We start from the raw sequence: 21,811 nt of genomic DNA, 5'->3' as shown, positions 1-21,811 counted from the left end.
TTGGGGCTGCCAGGCTGGTAGCACTGGCAGCACTGCAGGCTGAAGCGAGTAGCCACCCCTCAACCAGCCAGCTGCCCTGTATGGGGCCGCACTCCTCAAACTGTTAACTAGCATCAGCTTTGCTTGTTGAGGAGTGGGAAGCAATCACACCAGGACCTATTTAGGTTTTCCTCAGAAAAAAAAAAACCTCTGAACAGCAAAGGAAAAGCTTGCTTGGCCCTGAATCTAAACCCATTGAACTGGAGCCTGTGTCCCCCACAGACACAGTCAGACTTAGCACTTAGTGAAAGCCATGCTTTTTCTCAGGGTTTAGGTGCCCTACCCCAGCATAATCTTCCAGGTGGGCCAGACACAAGGCTTAGCCTCCTGTAGAGTTAACTCCTAGAATAAATGTGATGAGCTCATTTTAGCCTATACAAGTTATTTGCTAGTACCCCAAGCCCCAGAATTTGGCACACATAGCAGCCAAGAGGAGGGCCAGTGCTGTCACTTGACATCTGAACTGCATTTGAAGACGAAGAGGCCATGAAATTAAAGCAGCTTGGAGTGGTCTATGTTGCTCCCTGACCATGGTTCACTGATAGCTACCAAGCCGTGATTTCCTACAAGCTCTCAGTTATATATGATGACATTTTTGTCCCAAGCTGTAGAGTTATATGCTTCACTTTTTGCCTTCTGCTATATGTAGTACAGAGGTGGTCAAAAACATTTTTTTAAAAATTTTTGCAGAAAATGTCAACATTTAAATACTGTGTTTGTTTCAAAATGTTTGAAACAGACATGTTTTTATTAGAAATATATGTATTTATTTCTGAAAGCACTATTAAATGGGTGGTTACCTATATGTTCTGCATCAGAAGCACGATTTCAGTAAAAAATACATATTTAATAGCATTTTGCTCACCTTGAAAAAAAATTGGAAAAGGCACATTTCTTCCCCAATATTAGCTATTTTAAAGCCATTTTCTTCCATGGGGAAAAATGTTATGTTAAAAAAATGAGGATCAGTTCTAACTTTGCACTAAACTGTCACAGCACGTAAATTTTGACCCCCTCCTTGGGATTTTCAAGTCTCTCTCTCTCTCTCTCTCGCTTTTCTATATTTACGTTTAATGCTATAGCCCTAAGCGCATTCCTCTGCCTGCCCTCGCTCTGCAGCCCCTTGTGAGACAAGGCTGAATTCACAACCCTTCCATAGTGGTGTCTCTTCTACATCACAGAACATTTCTGCTCAGCAGCCTGTTTCATTTCGGTGAAGGTGGCTTGTGCCTTCTCTTTGATTGCATCCATGTCCATATTCTGGATGTTCTGCAGCTGTCCCAGGATAGAGTCCTTGTCCTCTTCCTCCACCTGATCTTCTGCCACCATCTTCTGAAGGTCTTCTGGCAAACCCACATCGTCTCCAGCCATCTGTATTTGATTCTCATCCAATTCACTCTGATACAAAAAGCAGAAAATAAAAACAGTACATGAGAGTATTTCTGCTATCCCAGGGTCTACCGATGAGTCTGTCTTTGTGTGTTTGCTTGTTTTGGGGAGAACAAAAACGTATGCACAGACTTTTCAGTCAAAGTTCATAGATGCAACTTGTGAATTCAGGGGCTCAATCAGCCCCCGTACAAGTGCTAAGATTTTTCAGACAATGTCAACTGCATTTCTTTGAAGGGTTTCAGTAGTGTCTTTATAAGTGATCTGGATAACGGCATCAACTGTAGCCTCATGAATTTTGCTGACGACACCAAGCTGAGTGGGGAAGTAGACACTCGAGAAGGGAAAGGGAGACCTGCTCTGCGGGGAGATCTGGATAGGCTGGAAGAGTGGGCCAGCGAGAACCTTATGAAGTTCAACAAGGAGAAGTGTAAGGTCATGCACCTGGGAAAACATAATCCGGGAGTGCAGCACAGACTGGGATCCTCCTGGCTGGAGATCAGCTTTGTGGAAAGGGACCTGGGGGTCCTGGTGGACAGAAAGCTCAACATGAGCGAACAGTGTGCTGCTGTGGCCAAGAAGGCCGACAGGATGCTGCGTTGCATCAAAAAGGGCATCGCCAGCAGAGATAAAGAAGTCATCATCCTGCTCTACTCAGCGCTGGTCAGGCCACACCTGGAGTGCTGTGTGCAGTTCTGGTCCCCGCTACACAAAAAGGATGTGGACAGGGTGGAAGGCGTCCAAGAGAGGGGCCACCAAGATGATCAGAGGACTGGGAAGCTGCCATACGAGGGTAGGCTGGGAGAACTGGGTTTGTTCAGCCTTGAGAAAAGGAGGCTCAGAGGGGCTCTCATCACCATGTACCAGTACTTAAGGGGCAGCTACAAAGAAGACGGAGACTCTCTTTTTACATGGAGTCCCGTGGAGAGGACAAGGGGGAATGGACACAAGTTGCTCTTGGGGAGATTCCAATTGGACACCAGAGGAAAATTTTTCCCATTGAGGACAGTCAACCGTTGGAATAATCTCCCCAGGGACGTGGTTGACTCGGCCACGTTGGACACCTTTAAGAGTCGTCTGGACAGGGCGCTGGGCCATCTTGTCTAGGCTGTGCTCTTCCCAGAAAGGTTGGACTAGATGATCCCTGAGGTCCCTTCCAACCTGGGATTCTGTGATTCTGTGAAAACTGAAGCCCTCAGTGTCACTTGCCATTTTAGAAATCTGTGCAGTATTTGTTAACTGTGGTAACACGCTGGTACCACACAAAACCGACCACAAGTTATTTGTATCCACCAAAGACATGCTGCAATATACTGCCTAGGCTGTCATCTGGTCTGTGATTTGGTCGATAAAGCAATAGCTTTGGAAAAACTGTGTGGCTATGTTTCCCCTATTTGTTTGGTGGTGGGTATTATTAGGTATTGGCACTAAACTGAAGCCTTCCTGAAGAAAGATGCATTAAACTTAGGAAAGAATTACTGGAAAAAAGGTCTCCATCCTCTCCAAACCGTGCCTAAACTATACCTAGGTCTTTGGTTGGCATCTCTGAGTTGTGATGAAGAGCTGGGGCTGCCTGGCACGTAATCAGAGCAGTGTTGCAGTGGTGGTAAGTGGGGTAATAGGAGACAACAAAAGAGAGGGTGGAGGTTGGGTGTGAGTCTGAGAAAGCAAAAGGAGACAGGGGAAGGCACTGGTTAAGCAATTGAAAGGGCTGAGATGCAATAAGCACTACACACACTTGCTTCCTGCCTGCCTGCTGAAATGCTCTATCAGTGGGGCTATGTCGATTTTTCAAACAATGGCCATTTTGTTCACATTCTGTGGTGGATGCTGATGGATCCAGAGCTCAGGAGAACAGGATATTTTGACACAGTTCACACATCAAAGATAAGCATTAACGCCTCATTACAACTCCAAAATGAAGCATGACAGCAGCAAAGGCCTGATATGAATAAGCAGCAATGCTGTCAGCAGGAAGTGTTTTTAAGAGTGAGAGGGGTCTTGGGTTTGCATGAATGAATGAATGCAAGAATGAATGGAAGGACATATATGAGAAATGTCTGTGTAGTTTCAGGCCTTTGCAAGGACAGGCAGGCTGGGATACTTGCCTGCATAGCCACTATTTACTGTTACATACATTTGCACAGCTTTATGTTTGCAAGAACTGTAGTTCCCATTAACCTCATTTTTCCTCATATCTCTCATGAAAATATGGGGAGGTGTATAATGATCATTACTACTATGTGGCTAAAATGGGTGAGGATGTCTCTTGACCCCTTTGGGTAAGGGTTGTTACTAGCAGATCTTTGGGAGCTAGAAACAATATCCCAATTGGCAGAAGTATTCTTTATTGATTGTGTAGCAGGAAAAAAATGTGGTAAGCTTTTAATCAGCAAGGGCTGGCTATCAGAGGAGTTAGCCCTTTTGAAATTCTCCCAGGCAGCAGCAGAGGATGATAAGAAAGATACTGGGTTAATTACTGAAAAAGCCTCCCTAAGCAGACAATCACACATATTCTTTTCTTTAGAACTATTTATAATTTAAGACATCATCACTGCACACTACTGTATCTTATGTGCAGAGATGCCCATACAGCGCACACAAAGGCCGCTTTGGTGGTGTGAATGATTGTTTGGCACATTTTTGCACCAAAGTCCCCTGTCCTACTGAAGTCTGAGATGTGCTGCACAACACAATATGGGGGTTCAAAGTGTTCCCTGACCGAATAACATATTCAGATGTAGACTAAAGCAGTACAATTCTGCCCAAGTCATCTGCCTCTACCCACTTGGCATTTAGCCTGTCCTTGAGTAGACCTAGTATGGGCTTCAACAGGGTAGGGTCACTCAACAGCAAGACAAGACGCACGTATATATATAGCCTTTTCTCTTTCTTCTAAAATTAGACAGACTTGGTTCTGTTACTTTGAATTGAAATGGAAATGTAGCATTAAATTTCTGATTTTACCTGTTGCGTTGGTTTGTTTGTTTTTATTTGTGGGTTTTGGTTTTTTTTAAGTCTGGTGGAAATAAGTTAAAGCTTGTTTTCTCCCAAGGCGAGACCAGATTTTCCCACAGGATGTTCTTAAAGTCAGGCTGATGCTGCAACTATCCAAATAATACAGTGAGCCTGCCGCTCCAAGTACTCACTCCTGAAAGTCAGGATCAGAAATGTGTTGCTGGAAAAGCATTGTGTCTGTTAGTTTCCGACAGCATCTTGCAATCAGAGTGCAAGCAAGGTGTACAGATCTCTACTGTCCCAGCATGCACACATGTGGGGACTGTTACTTGTCCAAGGCTAGACATGGCTCTGACAGTGATAGAGGCACTGTCCTGCATCAGAATACACTCACCTTGGACTACAGAGGGTACCCAAAACAGACAGACCTCATGGACAGGACAGCTGGGGCCATGGGGTCTAAACAACCCATACAGAAAGCCCCCCTCTGGACCCTGGCAAACCTGCATTTGACTGAATTACTTCCCTCCTGATTACTTTAATTGCCATAGCCTCCAGGTCTCTGCAGGTGTTCAGCCACCCTTTTAGGATCTCTGAGAACACAGAAGCAACATCTGTTCTAGTAAATTAAATATGCCTGGCACCAGTCTCTTGCTCCAAGGCCAGATGGCCTGGAACAACCCACCATGATGCTATTGGACTGTCTCACCCTACCAAACAGGGTGGTCCCATCTAACTGCCTATTGGGAATGCCTGTCCTAAGCCCCAGATTGGCACTGGGAACTGCTTGGTAGAGTGCCCAGGCCAAAACTGGTCAGACACTATTCTGACAATTCAACAGCATAGGCGATAGAGTCCCAGTACCTGGTAATATTCTTTGGCCCTGATTATGCATCTGATGTAGTCAGACTCAGATCCATTTTGTTACAGGTGCGATATAATACGGAGTCCTCTATACATACCTGATACATGGGTGTATGCAGAAAACAGACAGTCGAAACATCTGTTTATATGAAGTCTGATTGTAAACAAAGGATATCAAAGCCCACAGACTAATCCACAGGGGAGCCAAACTATCTTCCAGCATCACCGCATGATGTACTGCTTTGCTTATGTCTAACTTATCCTGTCATAAAATTTACCTATGCTATGCACAGAGGTCCTTAGGTAAGTGAATCCAGTCCCGATCCTGTGATTCATCACCTATAATGCACCAGTTACATACGAAATCAGAGTTCATCTTGCCTTCATCTGCAAGCAGGATTTTTAGTAAGCAATACAGCATCCCATACTGACCTATACCATCCAAGGGCTGCAGGTACCTCACAAGTAGGTACGAGGAGCCACAGGTTGGAACCACCAGCCTTCTCCCCCACAAACACCCTCTTGTGCTATCCCTACACGGGGATCATAGTTTGGAGTGCAGGGAAGGTGTGCAGAGGCTGCTTGACACCCTAGATGTCAGGGCCTTGTAGGCACCACCATGTCATTGCCCAAACTGGCTTCAGTGAGAACCCCCTTATCCCTGGGGCCCAGAAACCCCATTTCAACTCAGGTCAGGCCCCCAGTCCTGCCCTAAGCTACATCACAGCTGTACCTGTGCTGAGGTGGTCCCCTGCTGAGCCTGGCTTGTTGACTGGTTTTCCAGGATGGACCATGCTTTCCTTCCCTGACAATCACCGGGCTGTCGCTGGACACTGCTGCCAGCCCCAGTTCTGCCTGCTGCGTTCAGAGCCTGCTGGACTGTCCCTGTGGGTGAGGGCACTGCTTGTGCTGGGGTCCCCCATTCTCCTGGCCTGGACCTTCTCAGGGAGCAATCCTGATCCCACTGCCTCCTGACATCCATATAGTGACTCCCTTTTTCCACAGTGGATCCACAGCTGTTCCACTCTGGCCTATTAAGAAAACATTTAGATCAGAAAAAGAATTCTTCAAGCTTAGAAAATAATTGTTTTCAGATACTCATCTAAAGCCTGTATGCACTGAAGAGCCTCTCCTAAGACAAGTATCTCTGCTTGGTCAATACGCATCCCCCACGGCACAGCTAGAGCTTCTGTAACGTCTGCATACAAGTAAAACACCCTTTAATTCTGGAATGGTGCTATTCATTAAATGAAGTCTTAATAATATTCCCATCACAGCACAATAGAGCAAGAGCTGTTTGAGGTTACAGGACTACACGTCCCTTTCATGGTGAGAAGCTTTCCTTTTTAATGTATTTAGAAGCACTGGTTATCAAAAGGACACCTGATTGTATCTGAATACTCTTTCCCTCTAAATATCAGTGAAGGAAAAACATCCTGCTGTTCAGTAACTGAGAATCTTGCAGAGCAGTGCCTACAGAAGTGCTTTGACTCAGGGGAGGGTTCCACCTGCTTGGAACAGGTGACATAGTCCCTTCCTGAGGTGTCAGAAATGCCTATATCACAACACAACACCCAACACTTGGACAGAAAGATGGCACTGATGTGACACTACTCCGACAGAGGAGTGGCATTTGAGTTGACGTGGCAGGTGTATGTGCAGATCATTGATAAGAAAGGGGTGGTGGGGCCCATGGGGAGAGGTTGCCGTGCTGCAGGTGTCTTTGGACAGGTTGGATGGGCCTGCGGTCAGATGTTCCTCTCCTGCATCAGAGGCACCATCACCTCAAGCCCCTGTGTTTAGACCTTGCAGAAGTAAATTGATTAGTGGATCCCAGTTCTAGAAAAAGTACGTGAATAAGAGAGTTTGGTGTGGTTTTTTTAAATTAAAATATTTATTTTATGTATTTATCTAATTAAAAAAAAAATGTTTTGTATGGAGGTGATGCATTGAAATCTCCGAAGATTAAAAAGTTGCCCATAGATCAAATATCTTAAGGCTAAAATCACCTTTCTGACAACAAACCTAAGTTGACAATTCTGTTAATAGGATTAGGTTCATTAAGGGACTGCTCTCTCTTATAAATCTGGTCCAGACAGCATGGATTTTTAGATTTTCCACTGAAAAGGGAGCCCTGCTTAGTCCTGAATTTCATGCTTTCATTTACAATGTGTGCTAGTGATTGATACTGGTAATATTCAGTGTTTCTATCCCATACTAGACTGCCTGAAATTACTGTCATTTTTCAAAATAATTAATGCATTATCACAGGGTCTGAGAGCATTTTGCTGCCGTAATGTTGTATCATAGTGTTCAATTTTTTTTCAGGGACATACAGCATGCACAAAATAATTTCATCTTCTTCCTGATGTAACATATGTTTTCATAAGGGCTGATGAAGAGAAAGCAGACCTTCAACTATATAGCTAGACACAAATGCAGAAAAGAATATCCTGCAAAATTTACTTGCAACTGCAATGCTAAGTATAAGCTTAGTATCTTCTTTGTTGGCTTAGAACTTCTGTTGTACCATGGAGGCAAGTCTTCTGCTGTTATTACTGAAACTTGGCCCCAAAGACCACTTAGTGTATACCAAAGCCATGATCCTGCTGGAGATGGTGCAGATTACCACTGCATGCTCTTGGGCGCCATGAGGTAGCAGTGCTCTTTTTGGAGGTCAGTCAAGGGTGACTGTGGAGACCTGAACACCACCTCAGAACTGGAGAAAGCGCTGTGGATGGGAGACTTTCAACATCACAGAGAGGCATCCAGCTCCACTGACTTATACTTGAGAACTGGACACACAAGCATCTTAAAGCTGTTGAAACGAGCCCTTCTTGGGTTTAAAGCTGGGGCATCACAGAGTGTGGTGAGACCAATGGGAAATGCTCTTCAGTAGCTGGCTCAGCATATGCCTCGGAAAGGAAGACAAAGCCTAATGATATTTTACTACTCAGCTGCTAATTAAAATGCTGGTGTTTAGAGATTTAGGCCTACAATCCAATCAACCACTTAAAATCTTGCACTTCATTTTTGTTGCATAATTAATCTTTCTGTAATTAAACCCGCCCTCAGGATACGTCTTCCTCTTTCTTGTCACTGCACTGAGCACCCATGGACCAGAACAAATGGTACATTGCAACTGATGAATACAGACGAGCATAGTGGATAACCTGCCCTTGCTCCTTCTACTCCTATATACGACACTGGTCATGCACAGAGCTAACATATATTGTGTTTCTCCAGGCAAATCCCTTTCTCTTCCAGATGGATATTCTGCCTTGAGGGAATCTTCTGCGACGCCAGGCTATCGCTGTGAGTGCCAACACTTCCCTAACATATCTACTGCAGGAACAAATATCACCCTTGCACACATGGAGTGGATCCTGTGCTTACACCAGGCCCTGTGATGGTGCGGGCCTCATGCGCGCGCAGGCAATACACATGATCTGTCTGCTTCACTGAGGACTGCACTGTTGAGCTGAAAGAGCTCAGCACCTTTGATTCATCACAGATGAGCAGGATGCATTGCAGATGATCTGTGCAGTTTGTAGGAGTTAAGCAAGTTTGGTAATGCCTGGAAACGTTAGACTACATGGTGCAGACACATGCATTTCTATGGAGGGACCTGCACCCGTAACAGCAACACCTCTAAAGGAGTGAAAAAGAGATCAAAGTTCAAGTACAGGTAAGTGTGTGACCTTAATAACCATCTGTGAAAGACTCACGGGCTAATAATACTTCCATTTAAAGGGGTCATTTGAATGAGAAGCTATAGGTGTAACAATATGCCTTCAGTTTTGAAGATGACAAACTATGCCTTCAGATAGTTTTAAAAGTCAAATGTCCTTACAGAGCGTTTGTTGCTCTGAAATTAGTTGTTATATAGAACTGTATTCACTTCAAATTTGCTTACAAAAGTTTTGTTCAACACCAGCACATTTGAAAGGCAACTAGAGGTAGCTTAACTGAGGTTTCTCCGCATCATATTTTCCCTTGCTTTTTCCCCGCAGAGTACCCGTCTCAAAACACTCTGCCGTACTTTTTTGAAGACAGCGCCTCTCTCTCTTGGAAAGTTAGTTAGCAAGGTTTTAGTTACAAAAAACATGTTTTTGAAGTTAGAGAAAAATACATTTTTCATCCCTGATTGGGAATGAGGCCTGCCAGACTGGTTAAATACAGATGGTATAATTTTATCTAACTCACAAGGTTGATTCACTTTTCATCCAAATTATAATTTGACTTTAGGGTTCAAGCAAATGATTGTTCGAAGAGTGGTGCAGTTTCATGAACTTGGCACTAGAGGGCCTTTGGCGGCTCAGAGTTAGAAACAGCAAACTAAAACTGCAGGAAAAAATACATGATTTACAGTTTGTGTTTACCTTATGTAATCGCTTTCTGAGCCTAGGTGACTTTGTTAATTTTTAATTGCTTGGCTGCTGGGTCCTTTCCTTCTTGCATTGCTGATGTTTCAGTGGGAAATTCTTTAAACAGATGTTGCAGATGTTTTAGTGTTAGTTGTGCTTGCCACAGAAAATGCATAAATGTTCAATTCTATGGCTTGCAGGTTCTAAGGTAGGTTTTAAAATTACTCAGTCATATTTGCTTTTGCTCCCAAGTCATGCCAGCTAATGGAATCTAAGGGGCTAGTAGGCTCAGACCAAAAACCTTGTTAGGGACTGTCAAGTAGTTTAGTGATAGGGGTGATGGCACTCCAGCACTAGAGAGCATGCCCCAGCATTGACTCATTTAGGAGTTTAGATTTAGCACTAGATTTACAGAGCACTGAGGTAAGTGTACAAGAACCCCCTCCATTGGCAAATGGTAGACCTTCTTAAAATGCATCCTCCACAAGGAACCTTTCACATCTGGTTGCTTCTGTCAAGCTGGAGGGAATGTACTAACCTCGGGCCAGAAGCACCACCATAAGCCCCTGACAGGAAAGGGAACAAGTGGAACCATTAAGGCCACTGGTCACAGGCAGCCAAACAACCTAAGTGTCCCCACAGATCTGGATGTAGACAGAAGTGATTGAATGAACACCCTCTTCATTAATTTACTTTGAGGAGAATGAAAAGTGATAACTGGAGTAGCTATCTGAAAAGGTTTATCACTGTGGGAGAAGGTAGCAGAGATAATGTGTGTAGAGGTGGCTATGAAGTCAAAGATCAGTCCTTGAAGATAGTGGGGATATGCAATGAGTTTAAATAATCTGCTGGGAAAACCCATTTTATTGGTGGACTCTTGAATTTGGTATCTGTGGGTGAGACTCCAGAGAGCTAAGACAGGAAACCTGTTAAATGTCATTTTCAGGCCAAGGCTTGATAAATTTGAGCAATGCCATCACACTGCTTAAACAGTCCTCCGGGTCTCTCTTGTTAGTGAACATGATGGAAGCAATTTTCATAGTGAAACTTTCATTGATCTTAAGGCAACCTAGGATTTCTGCTTCAGTTCAAGAGTTGCATTGGGCCCCCGATCCCAGTCTCAAAACCACATGTCAACCGGCATAATATCTTTTGGTTCATCTAAAATGCAAATTAGGTAGAAGAAAACAGGGTAGATCATCTTAATGTGAAGGGAATACTTTTGAACTGAATGCCATTGACTTAAGTTTCAGTGAAACACAGACAGACTTTAATGAGGTAAGTTTGGACAGCAAACAAAGCCACAGAAACCAAATTGCTAAGAAATCTTGACCAACACTTCCACCAATTTTCTCAAATTCCTTCCAGAACAAGGGTAAGAAAGGATGCAAAATATCTCTGGTACCTTTAATATCTTTGGCCAAGTTAAATCCTTCCCATTCAGTTCAAAATTTCAAGAACAAATCATTTGTGTGAGGAGGTCTAATATTGCTAGTTAGGTTTGACAGAAATTTTACACAAAAGCCCGTTTCTGTAGAAAAACAGCAGTGTGATAGCTTACCACATCAAAATTTTGACAACATCAAAAAGCTCCAACTATTTTAAAATAATAGTTGTAGTCAGGTTTGGTTATGGGTTTGGTTTTGTTGGTGGAGTGGCTAATACACCAGAAGGCTGTGCTGCCATCCAGTGAGACCTGGACAGGCTGGAGAGCTGGGCCCAGGGGAACCTCAGGAATTCAACAAGAGCAAGTGCAAGGTCCTGCCCCTGGGGAGGAACAGCCCCCCACACCAGCACAGGCTGGGGGGGACCTGCTGGGGAGCAGCTCTGCTGAGAGGCCCTGGGGGTGCTGGGGGGCAGCGAGGTGACCCTGAGCCAGCACCGGGCCCTTGGGGCCAAGGAGGCCAACGGTGTCCTGGGGGGCATGGAAAGGAGTGTGGGCAGCAGGACGAGGGAGGTTCTCCTCCCCCTCTGCTCTGCCCCAGTGAGGCCACACCTGCAGGGCTGTGTCCAGTTCTGGGCCCCCCAGTTCAAGGATAGGGAACTGCCGGAGAGAGTCCAGTGGAGAGCTACGACAATGATCAGGGGACCAGAGCACCTCTCTTAAGAGGAAAGGCTGAGAGACCTGGGTTTGTTCAGCCTAGACAAGAGAAGACTGAGGGGGCATCTCATCAATGCTTATAAATATCTGAAGGGTAGGTGTCAGCATGACGGGGCTGGACTCTTTTCAGTGGTGCCCAACAACAGGCCACGGGGCGATGGGCACAAGCTGGAACACGGGAAGTTTCCACCTAAACATGAGGAAAAACCCCTTTGCTGTGCGGGTGCCAGAGCTGGGGCACAGGCTGCCCAGAGAGGCTGTGGGGTCCCTTCCCTGGAGACAGTCACACCCTGCCTGGACGCGGCCCTGTGCCCCTGCTCTGGGGGTGCCTGCTCCAGCAGAGGGCTGGATACGGTGATCTCCAGAGGTCCCTTCCCACCCCCCACCAGCCTGTGATTCTGTGATTACACAGTCTCTGGAACTATGTATAACTCTCCTTAAGACAGTATTGACTCTAGCAAAGACAACCCTCCAACCTGCCATTTCTTGCTCTCCTGGAAACTTTAGTGCCTTCTGGTGCATTTATTTCACTGGTGTAGGCCTCTACAGTGCCTGGTGAACCAAGTCAAAAGTTGCAAGGCCCACCAAAATGCCCATCTGTTCACTCTGCCGTCAGTAAGACTGAGATCACACTCTGATCTCTCCTGTTCCTTTGCTCCTCACCAGCAGCTTCCTACACATCTTTCCTACATTTCTCCAGTTGAGGGCATCAAGCTGGCAATGACCAGGGACCCTGTCCAGACATCCAGTGCCCTCCACGGCCACACTAAGTTCAGATTCAAGCTCAGGTTTGTGAGCACAGAATCAAAGATCGGGTTGTTTGTTAATTCCAGCTACAACATTGGAAGAACCAGGCTCTTAGGGGTGGAATAGATCTCACCTGACTTCAGCTGTCTGATCTAAGATAGCAACCTGGCCTCCCTCTGCAAGAGGCACGTGCCACTGGAAAATGACCCAACTCTACCTTAAACACTTATTTTAAAGTTTGGATAGATGAAGCTAGGAGCGCTGGTCTCTTTTCATTGATGACAGAGTCCCTAAATGACCTGCTTGAGTTAAGAATGTCAGTATTTACCAGCTAAATTTAGACAGGATGGATTCTTTACCTTCCTCCATTTTAATTAATCAGAAATGCACTGGAAAGTACTGATCAGGAAATAAGCGGTAAAGATGGAGAGCTGGCAGGTGAGTACTAGTAATATAAACAAGCTCTCAAAATGCTAAGGACCACCAAATGCTTCCTTGTGGGATATAAATTAAATCTTCAAAAACGCTAACATCTTCAAGTAGTAGTAGTTCAGAGCAGATGCATGATCCAAACCCCTACAGGGACTACTCTGTCCTATATTACCTGTCTCCTGCTCATGGAAGAAGCTTACAAAATAACAAAATAACAACTTTTCCAAGCACAGAGACCCAGTTTACTTTGTGCTGGAGCAAAAAGTGCAACGCACTCTGGACAAAACTGAAAAGTGCAAGTGGGCCACACCCACACGCCACAACCAAGTGCCAGAAAGTCACAGACAAACACAAAGCCTTTCAACTCCATGGCCCAGAGCAGAATCTCAAATTTTAGGGAGCCCCTAAATGCACAGTAGTAAAGGCCCCAAACTAACTTGCACAAAAAGTCTTCAGTCAATTCTTCAAAATGAATGTAAAATAATATTCAATACTTCATGGACCTTCTGTCACACCCTATCACAGTCTGTTGTCTTTAAAGAGTTTTTGGGGAAGGAATCTGTCCAACTTTTTTTTTTTTAAAAAAACCAAACTAGTAATTTTCACCCATATGATTAGTCATCCCTTCAGAGCATGCTTATAGATTTGAAAGGCTGGGCTGTCTGGTACAAAAGTCTTATTTCTCTTCTTCCCACCACAGAGTTTTTGCCCATATACCTGCTAGCTGTCTTTAATAGTTCTCCTTCCTTTCCCTTACAGAAGTCAGTCACTCATTTGTTGTTCCCTGTATCCCTTGAAGACTTTTTTGGAAAATGTCATAACATCTTCGATCTTTTGAGGTTGAACGACAGACTACGTGCCTCAGGAAGTTAGGCAATTCATAATTCAAAACCCTTTAGAATTCTTGGGTAAATACCCTCTGGCCTTGGTGTACTGTACACTGTTTAACAACCTCCTCTGACAGCACTGAGCTGAGAAAATTCCCCTGATTCACCCCCATATAAGAGACTGTCATAGGGAAACCTAGCTAGGGACCTTCATAGTGATCCTGCAGTGAAAATGAATGCAAAGAATTCACTTAACGTTTCTGCTATGGGCTAATCTTCCCTGATTCCTCACCAGAATCCTTCTCTGGCTCTTGCTCCCTTAGCTCACTTCAATTCCGGCCCATAGTCCTAGAAGAGATACCAGCTTTTTTCATTATAGAAGCATCACCATCCTCCAACAGGAAACCTTCCCCAGCATATTAAAAATAACTTTTTTTTTTAAATAGGAAAGATCTGTGGATGTTTAGTATAGGCTAAGTGCTAAAGCCTGTACTTTGATAAACCTTTTATAAACAAGAGTTCTGCAGCTAAATCCCTGAAAACATGGAAAACAATCAGAAAATAAACAAGTGAGCAAGTCTTCCCTCTAAACCAAGAAAACACTTGAAGTACAGTAGAGAACTATCCTTGTTTGTATCCACGTGTTTTTATTTCAGGAAAATACTATCAACCTAAATGCTAACTGTGCTTTCTGTCATGATCCAGAAGCGATTGGAGCTGCTGCCTGCTTTTAACAAACCTCCACATTTATCTGTTGCTTGAAGCTTCTGTTGTCTATATTATGTTTTTCCTGGGAGTATTTGACAAACAGTGTCAGAGTGGACAGTTTGCTTGCACTTCTTGGAAGAAGGCAGTAAAAATGAACCCTCAGAAGTTTAGCAGAACTCAAATGTAGAGGAGTAGAGGAGTTTTCAGGGACTTTGCTTATAGCTTTTTTTTTAAACTGTTGCATGTTGCTGAGAACACATACTAACTGAAAGACAAAATCAGACTGGACACTCAACTTGCCTAGTCACCTGTTTCACACCTGACAGTATAGACAGCGATTACAAGAATCTTTCTGTTAGAATACTCTACTGAGCAGAGAAAAAAAAGGGTCTAAAAGAAGCGGTCACTAGGGAAAATCATGGCTCCAGCCTCCTCCATTTCTGAACTGAGCTGCAGTGTGGATCCCACTGATTAAGGCAACTTGGCATTTTCAGAACTCTGTGTTGGTTGTCATTTTGTTTTAAAATTGGCCACTGAACTAGATGAGATCATGAACTACAGGCTTACCTTAGGGAGTCTGTACTTTTCTCTCAGATGAACCCTCAGACAGGCTCGCTCTGCTTTTTTCTGTGCAAATGCCGCATCTCTTTCCATCCTAGAAATCAGAAAAAAATGTTTATTCATGACATTCATGACACTAGTAAAATAAGGTCTTTTACACTGAACCAGTTGCTCGGCTGCAAAAAGCTACACACAGGAGTTATTCCCAAAGTTACGTAACTTGTCCAAAAGCAGTGATATCAACAAAATGATGCCAAGGGGCCAGACTTCCTTTATTCCAAGCTTGTTCTCAGAACAGTTCCCTTGAGTCTTGTGAAGAATGAAGGATAAGCCAATACTATTTGTCTGAAGTTTGTACCTGTAGTAGCTGTTATTACTCACTATAACAATGTACAATTCCAGTAAGAAGAAGTTACACTTGTTCCTTGCTTATTCCACTGGGGCACTTCGAGAGGGACGGCTGCTGGCCAATGCTCCTGTTCTACAGGCTTGACATGCTCATAGTACAACACACACACAAGAGCAGAACGGTCCTTCTGCGTCAGACCAAAGGTTTACCTATCCTAGAGTCCCATCTCCAACAGTAGCGGACACTTAGAGAAAGAATTTAAGAGGATAAGCATCCTGTATCAAAACTGCCCACCTTCCAAAAATCAGTGGCGTAGGGCACTGGAGCTGGAAATTGGCTCTACATCACTACTTTTAATATCCCTGGATGGCCTCTGTTACCTATGATTTTTCCTGCATCCATTTATTGTTTCAGAACATCCTACTGCTATGAATTCCACAGCTTCCCTGTGTGAAAAAGCACTTAGTCCTCCTAATAAAAAATGCTTTCATTAGATTTAAGAATTGTTCAGCACAATTTTTGTTTAGATTACTTATGTATTTATTTGCAAAATGTGTCTCCTCAAAGATTTTTGGTAACACTTGATAACATTCACTTCCCCCTGCCCCCCGCCCATTTAATCTTTTTTTTCCCCCCCGAAGCATTGTCATGGAAATTCTCAGGCAGAACTGATTTTGTTCCAGTATAGGATTTTGCCACATAAAAGCTACTTGCAAGATGAAACATTATTTTTTCCCCTGCTTCCACAAATGAGTTTTTGGGGTTTTTTCTTCTTTCTCTCTCTCAAAAAAAAAAAAAAAAAAAAAAAAAAAAAAAAGGAAGAAGAAGAAAAAAAGAGGTTTATATTAACTGGAAGCTGTCTTAAACTTCTTTCGGCCAGTCACTGATGGGAAGATTGGAAAGAGATTTTTTTGAGCCCTTCTGGCATGTTTTCCCCCTCGTTTTCAACTTTCCTCTTCTGTTGGCCACTCCGTCTCTGGAGGTGCCGTTAGCAGCCAGAGCCGGTATTGGGATGTGTTCCCACGGGGCAATGCAGGCAGCATTAGTACACATCTCTTTAGGTGTCTTATGAGGCTGAGGGGCAGGAGGAGATTTTCTGCTCAGGTAGATTTGAGCTTTTCACTTGTCCTGGCATCATGGGAAGATCTGGCAAAACTCACTCAGCCAATCTCCCACCATTGCCTGAGTCCTAGTGTCTGGCCTAATCTTACACCTCTTTGTTCTGGAGGATCTAATACGTCCTGTGGAACATGAAGCTTTGTAGGATGAGGAAACAGGTATATGAGTACTTGTGCGACAGTCAAGAGCCTGTGATGTACAGCACAAACTGGTGGTCCCCTTTCGCTTAAACTCTTGTGAGGCTGGAAGCAAATTCTACGCGACCGTGCTGGAGACTGCCAGCACAAGCCACCTGCTTGTTCCTGCCTATTATAGATTTCCCTGAGAAACAGCAATCTCTGCATTTTTGTGGTTTAATCACAAAAAAAGAAACCCAAACCCAAAACCTGAGGAGAAATCAAAGCCAGGAGGGTCATGCATGAAAGGCCAAACTCTGCCTGAGTATGACTCCAGAGAAGTTGGAACGTCTTGCTGATCTCCACTCTTGTACAGCTGAAAACTCGGCAAAATCCAGAGAGCCCTGAGACAGATGCTCTCTCCAGGACAAAGATTTTTTACACACATTTACATAACCACACCCGTGTGCCCTGTCCTGAGATAATTTTTGTTTGTTTGAAAGTACTTCAGATGTTCCTGTTATAGTTCCAAACTGTACTTTCAGAAGTACTCCTGCACCGATTCCTCAGTACAGTTCATCAGGTAATGGACACACGCCACACTCGAAAACATTATAGAAATAATTATTTTTACAAGCACTTTCTCTGTCCCAGGAATCCCATTTTACTTCTCAGTCTCAGTAAAGCATCTTCCTGCTAGCAGGTGGTTGCCTTCTAAATATCCCTTGACAAAATGCACAGCAAAACAGATGGTTATTTTATTCCAAACCAAACTATATCTATTCAAGGTTTTACGATAGAAATGGCTGCTGCTATATACAGCCCTGGATACCTCAAATTCCATCAGTCATTAACCTTTCACCTATAATCATCTTACATGAAGGATTTACACAACCATTATGTAATTGACCATTAGAGGAACAGATGCATTTGAGATTTAAAAGTAAATTGTTTTATTTATAATTATGCATGATTTGAACTCCTACATGTAAAGACCTTTATTTTACTTCTGTTTTGATATTTAAATGCAGCAAGTGGTAAAGATTATAATTACAGACAAAATAAAATTGAGATTTAATCAGTCGAAAAGTTCTGCTTTGTTTAGTAATTTTAGAAAAAAGAACTGAAAATGTAACTATGAAAAATAACCATCTTAAAACTTTTCTCTAGATAAATATCATCCATTTAACATAGCACTAATACTTTTCCATGTCTAGCATAATAAATGTGGACAAAGAAAAGATTATGTATTGAAAGTGTACGTGGAGTTCTAGAAGAACAAATCATACACATTTTAAAATTAACTCTTGCACTACAAACAGCTTTCTGCCTACAGAAAAATTTGATAGATAAGGTAACATCAACTAGGAGCGAATCCAGCATATCAAGGTGTGGAGATAGCAGGAAAGTGTAGGAGACAGTTGCAGGATGAGGCGGGGAAAAGGGGGAACATAATATTTTATCATTTCCAGCTGGTGAACTTTTATTTTGGAAAGTCTCTTTAGCAAAGATTCTTCTGCTTTAAAAAAAGGGAAGAGATATGAATGTTTGGCTTTTTCTTGGGTTATTTTGATCTGCACAAAGTTACCACGAATCATCCCCGTATTGATAATAAGGGAACAGGTACTCACTTCTCCTCAACCACTTGCTTTTGATATTCCTCATACTCCTCTCTGGTCATTCCTGCAGCTGCTGCTGGATCAGAAGGAGTGCTTTCTTCTTTGCTTTCTTCCCCTCCACCTCCAAGTCCCAAATTTTTTACCTGGTTGCTCAACATACTTTTCATTAGAAAGGCCATCTTCTCAAGGAAAAAGGAGCTATAGGAAAACAACTACAAGAAAGCCAAACCAAAACAAAAATGTTTTCAAAACCAATAACTGTAAGCAAGAGAGTTTCTACAGCCACATCAGCTCTTCAAGGGCACAATGCTAGTGAAACATGAATGCCAAAACCAGTTTGTCAGCCATAATCTGGATTAAAGAGTGAACTCCTTAATATCTAGAGGCAGATGGTTCAGATTACTCCAAAAAAATTGTTAGATGCAGCTACCTATTTTTTATATTAATACCTTAAGGTAATTGTACACACACACAAAAAAAAAATCAATTATAGTGTGCAACAGCATTTTGACTTCTTTGGTCTTGAAGCTCTCACTATCACAGAAATGAAAACATTCCCTGGAACACAACAGGTCTGAATTAAAAATCTGGTTGACTAAATGGCCATAGTAAAATCATAAAATTTGGGCTACTGAGCAGAAAAACCCTTTTGTATTTACACAATCAAATGAGATTTGAAAACTGGAATTCTTCATTAAGCAAAAAAACCACAATCCTTTTCATCCATTAATATTTTACCACATTAGACAGAAAGTATACTGAATTGTTTTTCTTCATCCCCATCTCATATGGTTGGCTTGTTTCACAGATGAATGGGGCATTACTGCCATCACCACTTTTTTTTTCTTCAAGAAAGTAATCACAGAAAAAGCAAATCATATCTTCCTACTTTTCATTCCTTAGGGTTTATTTCAACTCTTCCCCAGGCTATTTCCGTCTAGATCACCACTGACTGGGGCTGCATAGAACACCTAGTGTTTTTAATCTTCACTGTCAGTAAAGGAGAAATTAATCTGACTGAATCTATATGCTATAACAGAGCCTTGATACCTTTTGTTTGTGGATTGCTTGTGTAGGTCCTCATCTTTCAAACTTTAATTCACATCATTATCCTCACCAGGTCTATTCAGGTGAAGATTTGCAGGATCTGCTACCTAGATCATAGACTATTTTGGGAAAGAACATCATCTGCTAGGCCGTGAAAGTTCACGATTTGGGGCTTTGAGCGTTTATCCTACTATGACTGACTGTGCATGCCTTAATGAAATATTCTGTAATTTTGATTATCTAAAGGGTTCTCCCAGCACTCATAATTTCACTGAGAGATGGGAGGATTTCAGTTTGCCTAATGCTTTAATCGGTATTAGAGCCATTCTAATTAAAGCAGACCTGTTACTATTAAAAAAAAAAAAAAAGAGAAAAAAAAGTAGAACATTCTGTAATCCCAGATTTTAGTGATTAAACAAGAAACTTAAAATTTCTTTTTGAAATGGAGTATCACTCAGAAGCAAGAATTCCAAGTCACAACAAAACTACTCTGATATACTACAAACACCTAGAAAGCATTTTTCTTAAATCAAAATTGATTTTTATAATCACTATGCACTTTCAGAACTATGCATAAGTTGCAAGAATTTGTGGGAAGAATCAGCTTTTTACATCTGACCAACTCTGACCTTGATTACCAAAACTGTGTTGTATTTGCCCAAATGGCTAGCAGAACTGAGATCATAGACATTAGATAGCTGATCCCAATTTAAGCAGAGAACGTTAAACTTGAGCGTGCATTGGTCTGAAGCTGAATGCATAAAATTAGTCATCTGGCAAAATTTAAAAACTAAAAATCCAGCATCAAGTTTATATGTAAGGTATCACTGCTCCTACCTCAAAGAATTACTTCAAAATGGGCCTGGCAAAGTCAGTCTGACTTTCTGTTACGTCCAAAGACTTCCCTGGTTTAGTCTGCTGCCTCTCTGAGGCATTTTAAAGGGCAGAACGGCTGACGGCATCCCTTTTTTCCCCCCACCCTTCGGCATTTTAGAGAAGGCTGTTCAAAAGAGCCGACAGCTAGCTAGTGCTGCGGGCCGACTGCAGGTCAGCCTTAGCTGTGCAGACACGCTAGTTCCGGCAGAATGCAGCATGACCTTTGCTATCGCCGTACCATCGTGTCACTCTATCACCTGGTAAGTGCTGCCTGACTCTGCTCAATGGTACTTTCAAACCGTTTTCCCAGCCTGGAGACCATGTGGACAAGCAGAGATGGTTCTAACCTGGAACCCTTTTGCCTTCTGCTTAAACCAAGGCCTTGGTCATTTTGCTGGTATTTGAAAAGTCATGCAAACAGGCCTGATCTAGCATCTCTTTCAGGGGGAGGACAGTCTTTGGATGAGCATTCTGCTGAGCAGTAGTGGCAACCCCATGACCCGGAACAAGACCACAAGAGCCTCTCCCTGTTATGCAGCCGACTTTAAAAGGAAGAAATTTTAAAAAATGCTTATTTCTAGAAAACTGGTTGAGTTAAATACTGCTCCAAGAATAAGCCCCTGACAAAAATCAATCCCTAGGTCCTGAACTACAGCCTGACCCACATAAGTGACTTGCCCCACACTGCTCAGAACACAGTGGATCTCAAGAGCAGAAGACAGAAAATCTTAAGCGAGGGGAGAAGGTGCTTGGTCAATTCAGACATCTCTAGAAATAGATGGTGTCTACAGAAAGACAGCATCACAACTCTGGATAAAGTTTTGGTCTTGCTGACCTTCGCCTCCACTACTTACAACAGCTAACAACAGAAACTGGCAACATGGACACCAGAAGCTGCAAGACCATCTTCTCAATCTGCTTCAGCTCCACAGCCAAGCTGTATCTTACACAAGTACGCGGCACAGAAGTGGTGAAGAAATACTGCATGAACCACATACAAATCACAAAGAGGTTTTCAGCAGCTTGCAAAAACCATTGAACAGGTTAAATATATTAGCACTGTTTATGCACTGATCCTAAAATGCACGCGTTCAGTGGCAGTATGGTAGGCATGACAGAAAAGCATGCTACAAAAGAAGTTTAAGATCAGATAAATATAACTATTGATTGTTAGCATTTTCTTTGTGCTTTGACAGAACTTGATTAAATGTTAGAATGCTGTCCCACAACATCCCTACTTAGTGCCAAATGCCTTGAGTCCACCTGCATCGGTTGGCTCATCTTCATTTAGAATTCTATCTGTACCGTGCACTTGGCAAATACGACATGCAACGCTGATTTTTGCGGCATTAGGTCTCATAGTCTTCTTTAAGTGTATGGGAAGTCTATCTGTTAAACTTTGTGCTATCGGTCTTTGCTGAAGAAAAGCTTCCCTAAACTTGGGCGTAAGTCTTGGCTGTAGTCTTTGATCCCTCTAAAAACATCACTACCACCACCTTTTCTCCCTAAAAGCTATTCTTTCACAGAACCTACTGAGAAGCGATTGCTGAGAACCTCAGAGATCTTGCCCTCCAGGTCTTGAGAGATGTCTCATAAACCTTCCTAACAGCAAAAGGCTTTCCAACCTTAGATTCAAAATTGAAGACAACGAAAGTGCTTTAAAAGTTACTGGCCCTATTGGCACTGGAAACT

The 21,811-nt window shown here is 42.9% G+C and overlaps 1 protein-coding gene across 1 annotated transcript; it reads right to left on the bottom strand.

Annotated features, from left to right (window-relative positions):
- Positions 1 to 754: 754 nt before the first annotated feature.
- On the bottom strand, positions 755 to 18,469 carry CPLX4 (complexin 4). The gene is made up of 3 exons (XM_075077455.1): positions 18,209 to 18,469; positions 15,000 to 15,087; positions 755 to 1,437 (listed from the first exon to the last, which is right to left on the bottom strand). The coding sequence occupies exons 1-3, from the start codon at positions 18,373 to 18,375 to the stop codon at positions 1,210 to 1,212; spliced, it is 483 nt and encodes a 160-aa protein (XP_074933556.1). The 5' UTR covers positions 18,376 to 18,469; the 3' UTR covers positions 755 to 1,209.
- Positions 18,470 to 21,811: the final 3,342 nt, after the last annotated feature.

This window comes from Phalacrocorax aristotelis, chromosome W (genome assembly GCF_949628215.1).
Source record: "Phalacrocorax aristotelis chromosome W, bGulAri2.1, whole genome shotgun sequence".
Lineage (NCBI taxonomy): Eukaryota > Metazoa > Chordata > Aves > Suliformes > Phalacrocoracidae > Phalacrocorax > Phalacrocorax aristotelis.
The sequence above is the reverse complement of the archived record's forward strand: the minus strand, read 5'-3'. Positions and strand labels throughout refer to the sequence as shown.

What these genes read in the sequence shown, in the direction of transcription:
- CPLX4 (XM_075077455.1), bottom strand. Translation starts at nt 18,375, where the DNA reads ATGGCCTTTCTAATGAAAAGTATGTTGAGCAACCAGGTAAAAAATTTG. An exon ending in AAGCAAGTGGTTGAGGAGAA is followed by an intron (nt 15,088 to 18,208) that starts GTGAGTACCTGT and finishes TCTGATTTCTAG; the next exon opens with GATGGAAAGAGATGCGGCAT. An exon ending in AAAAGTACAGACTCCCTAAG is followed by an intron (nt 1,438 to 14,999) that starts GTAAGCCTGTAG and finishes TTTTTGTATCAG; the next exon opens with AGTGAATTGGATGAGAATCA.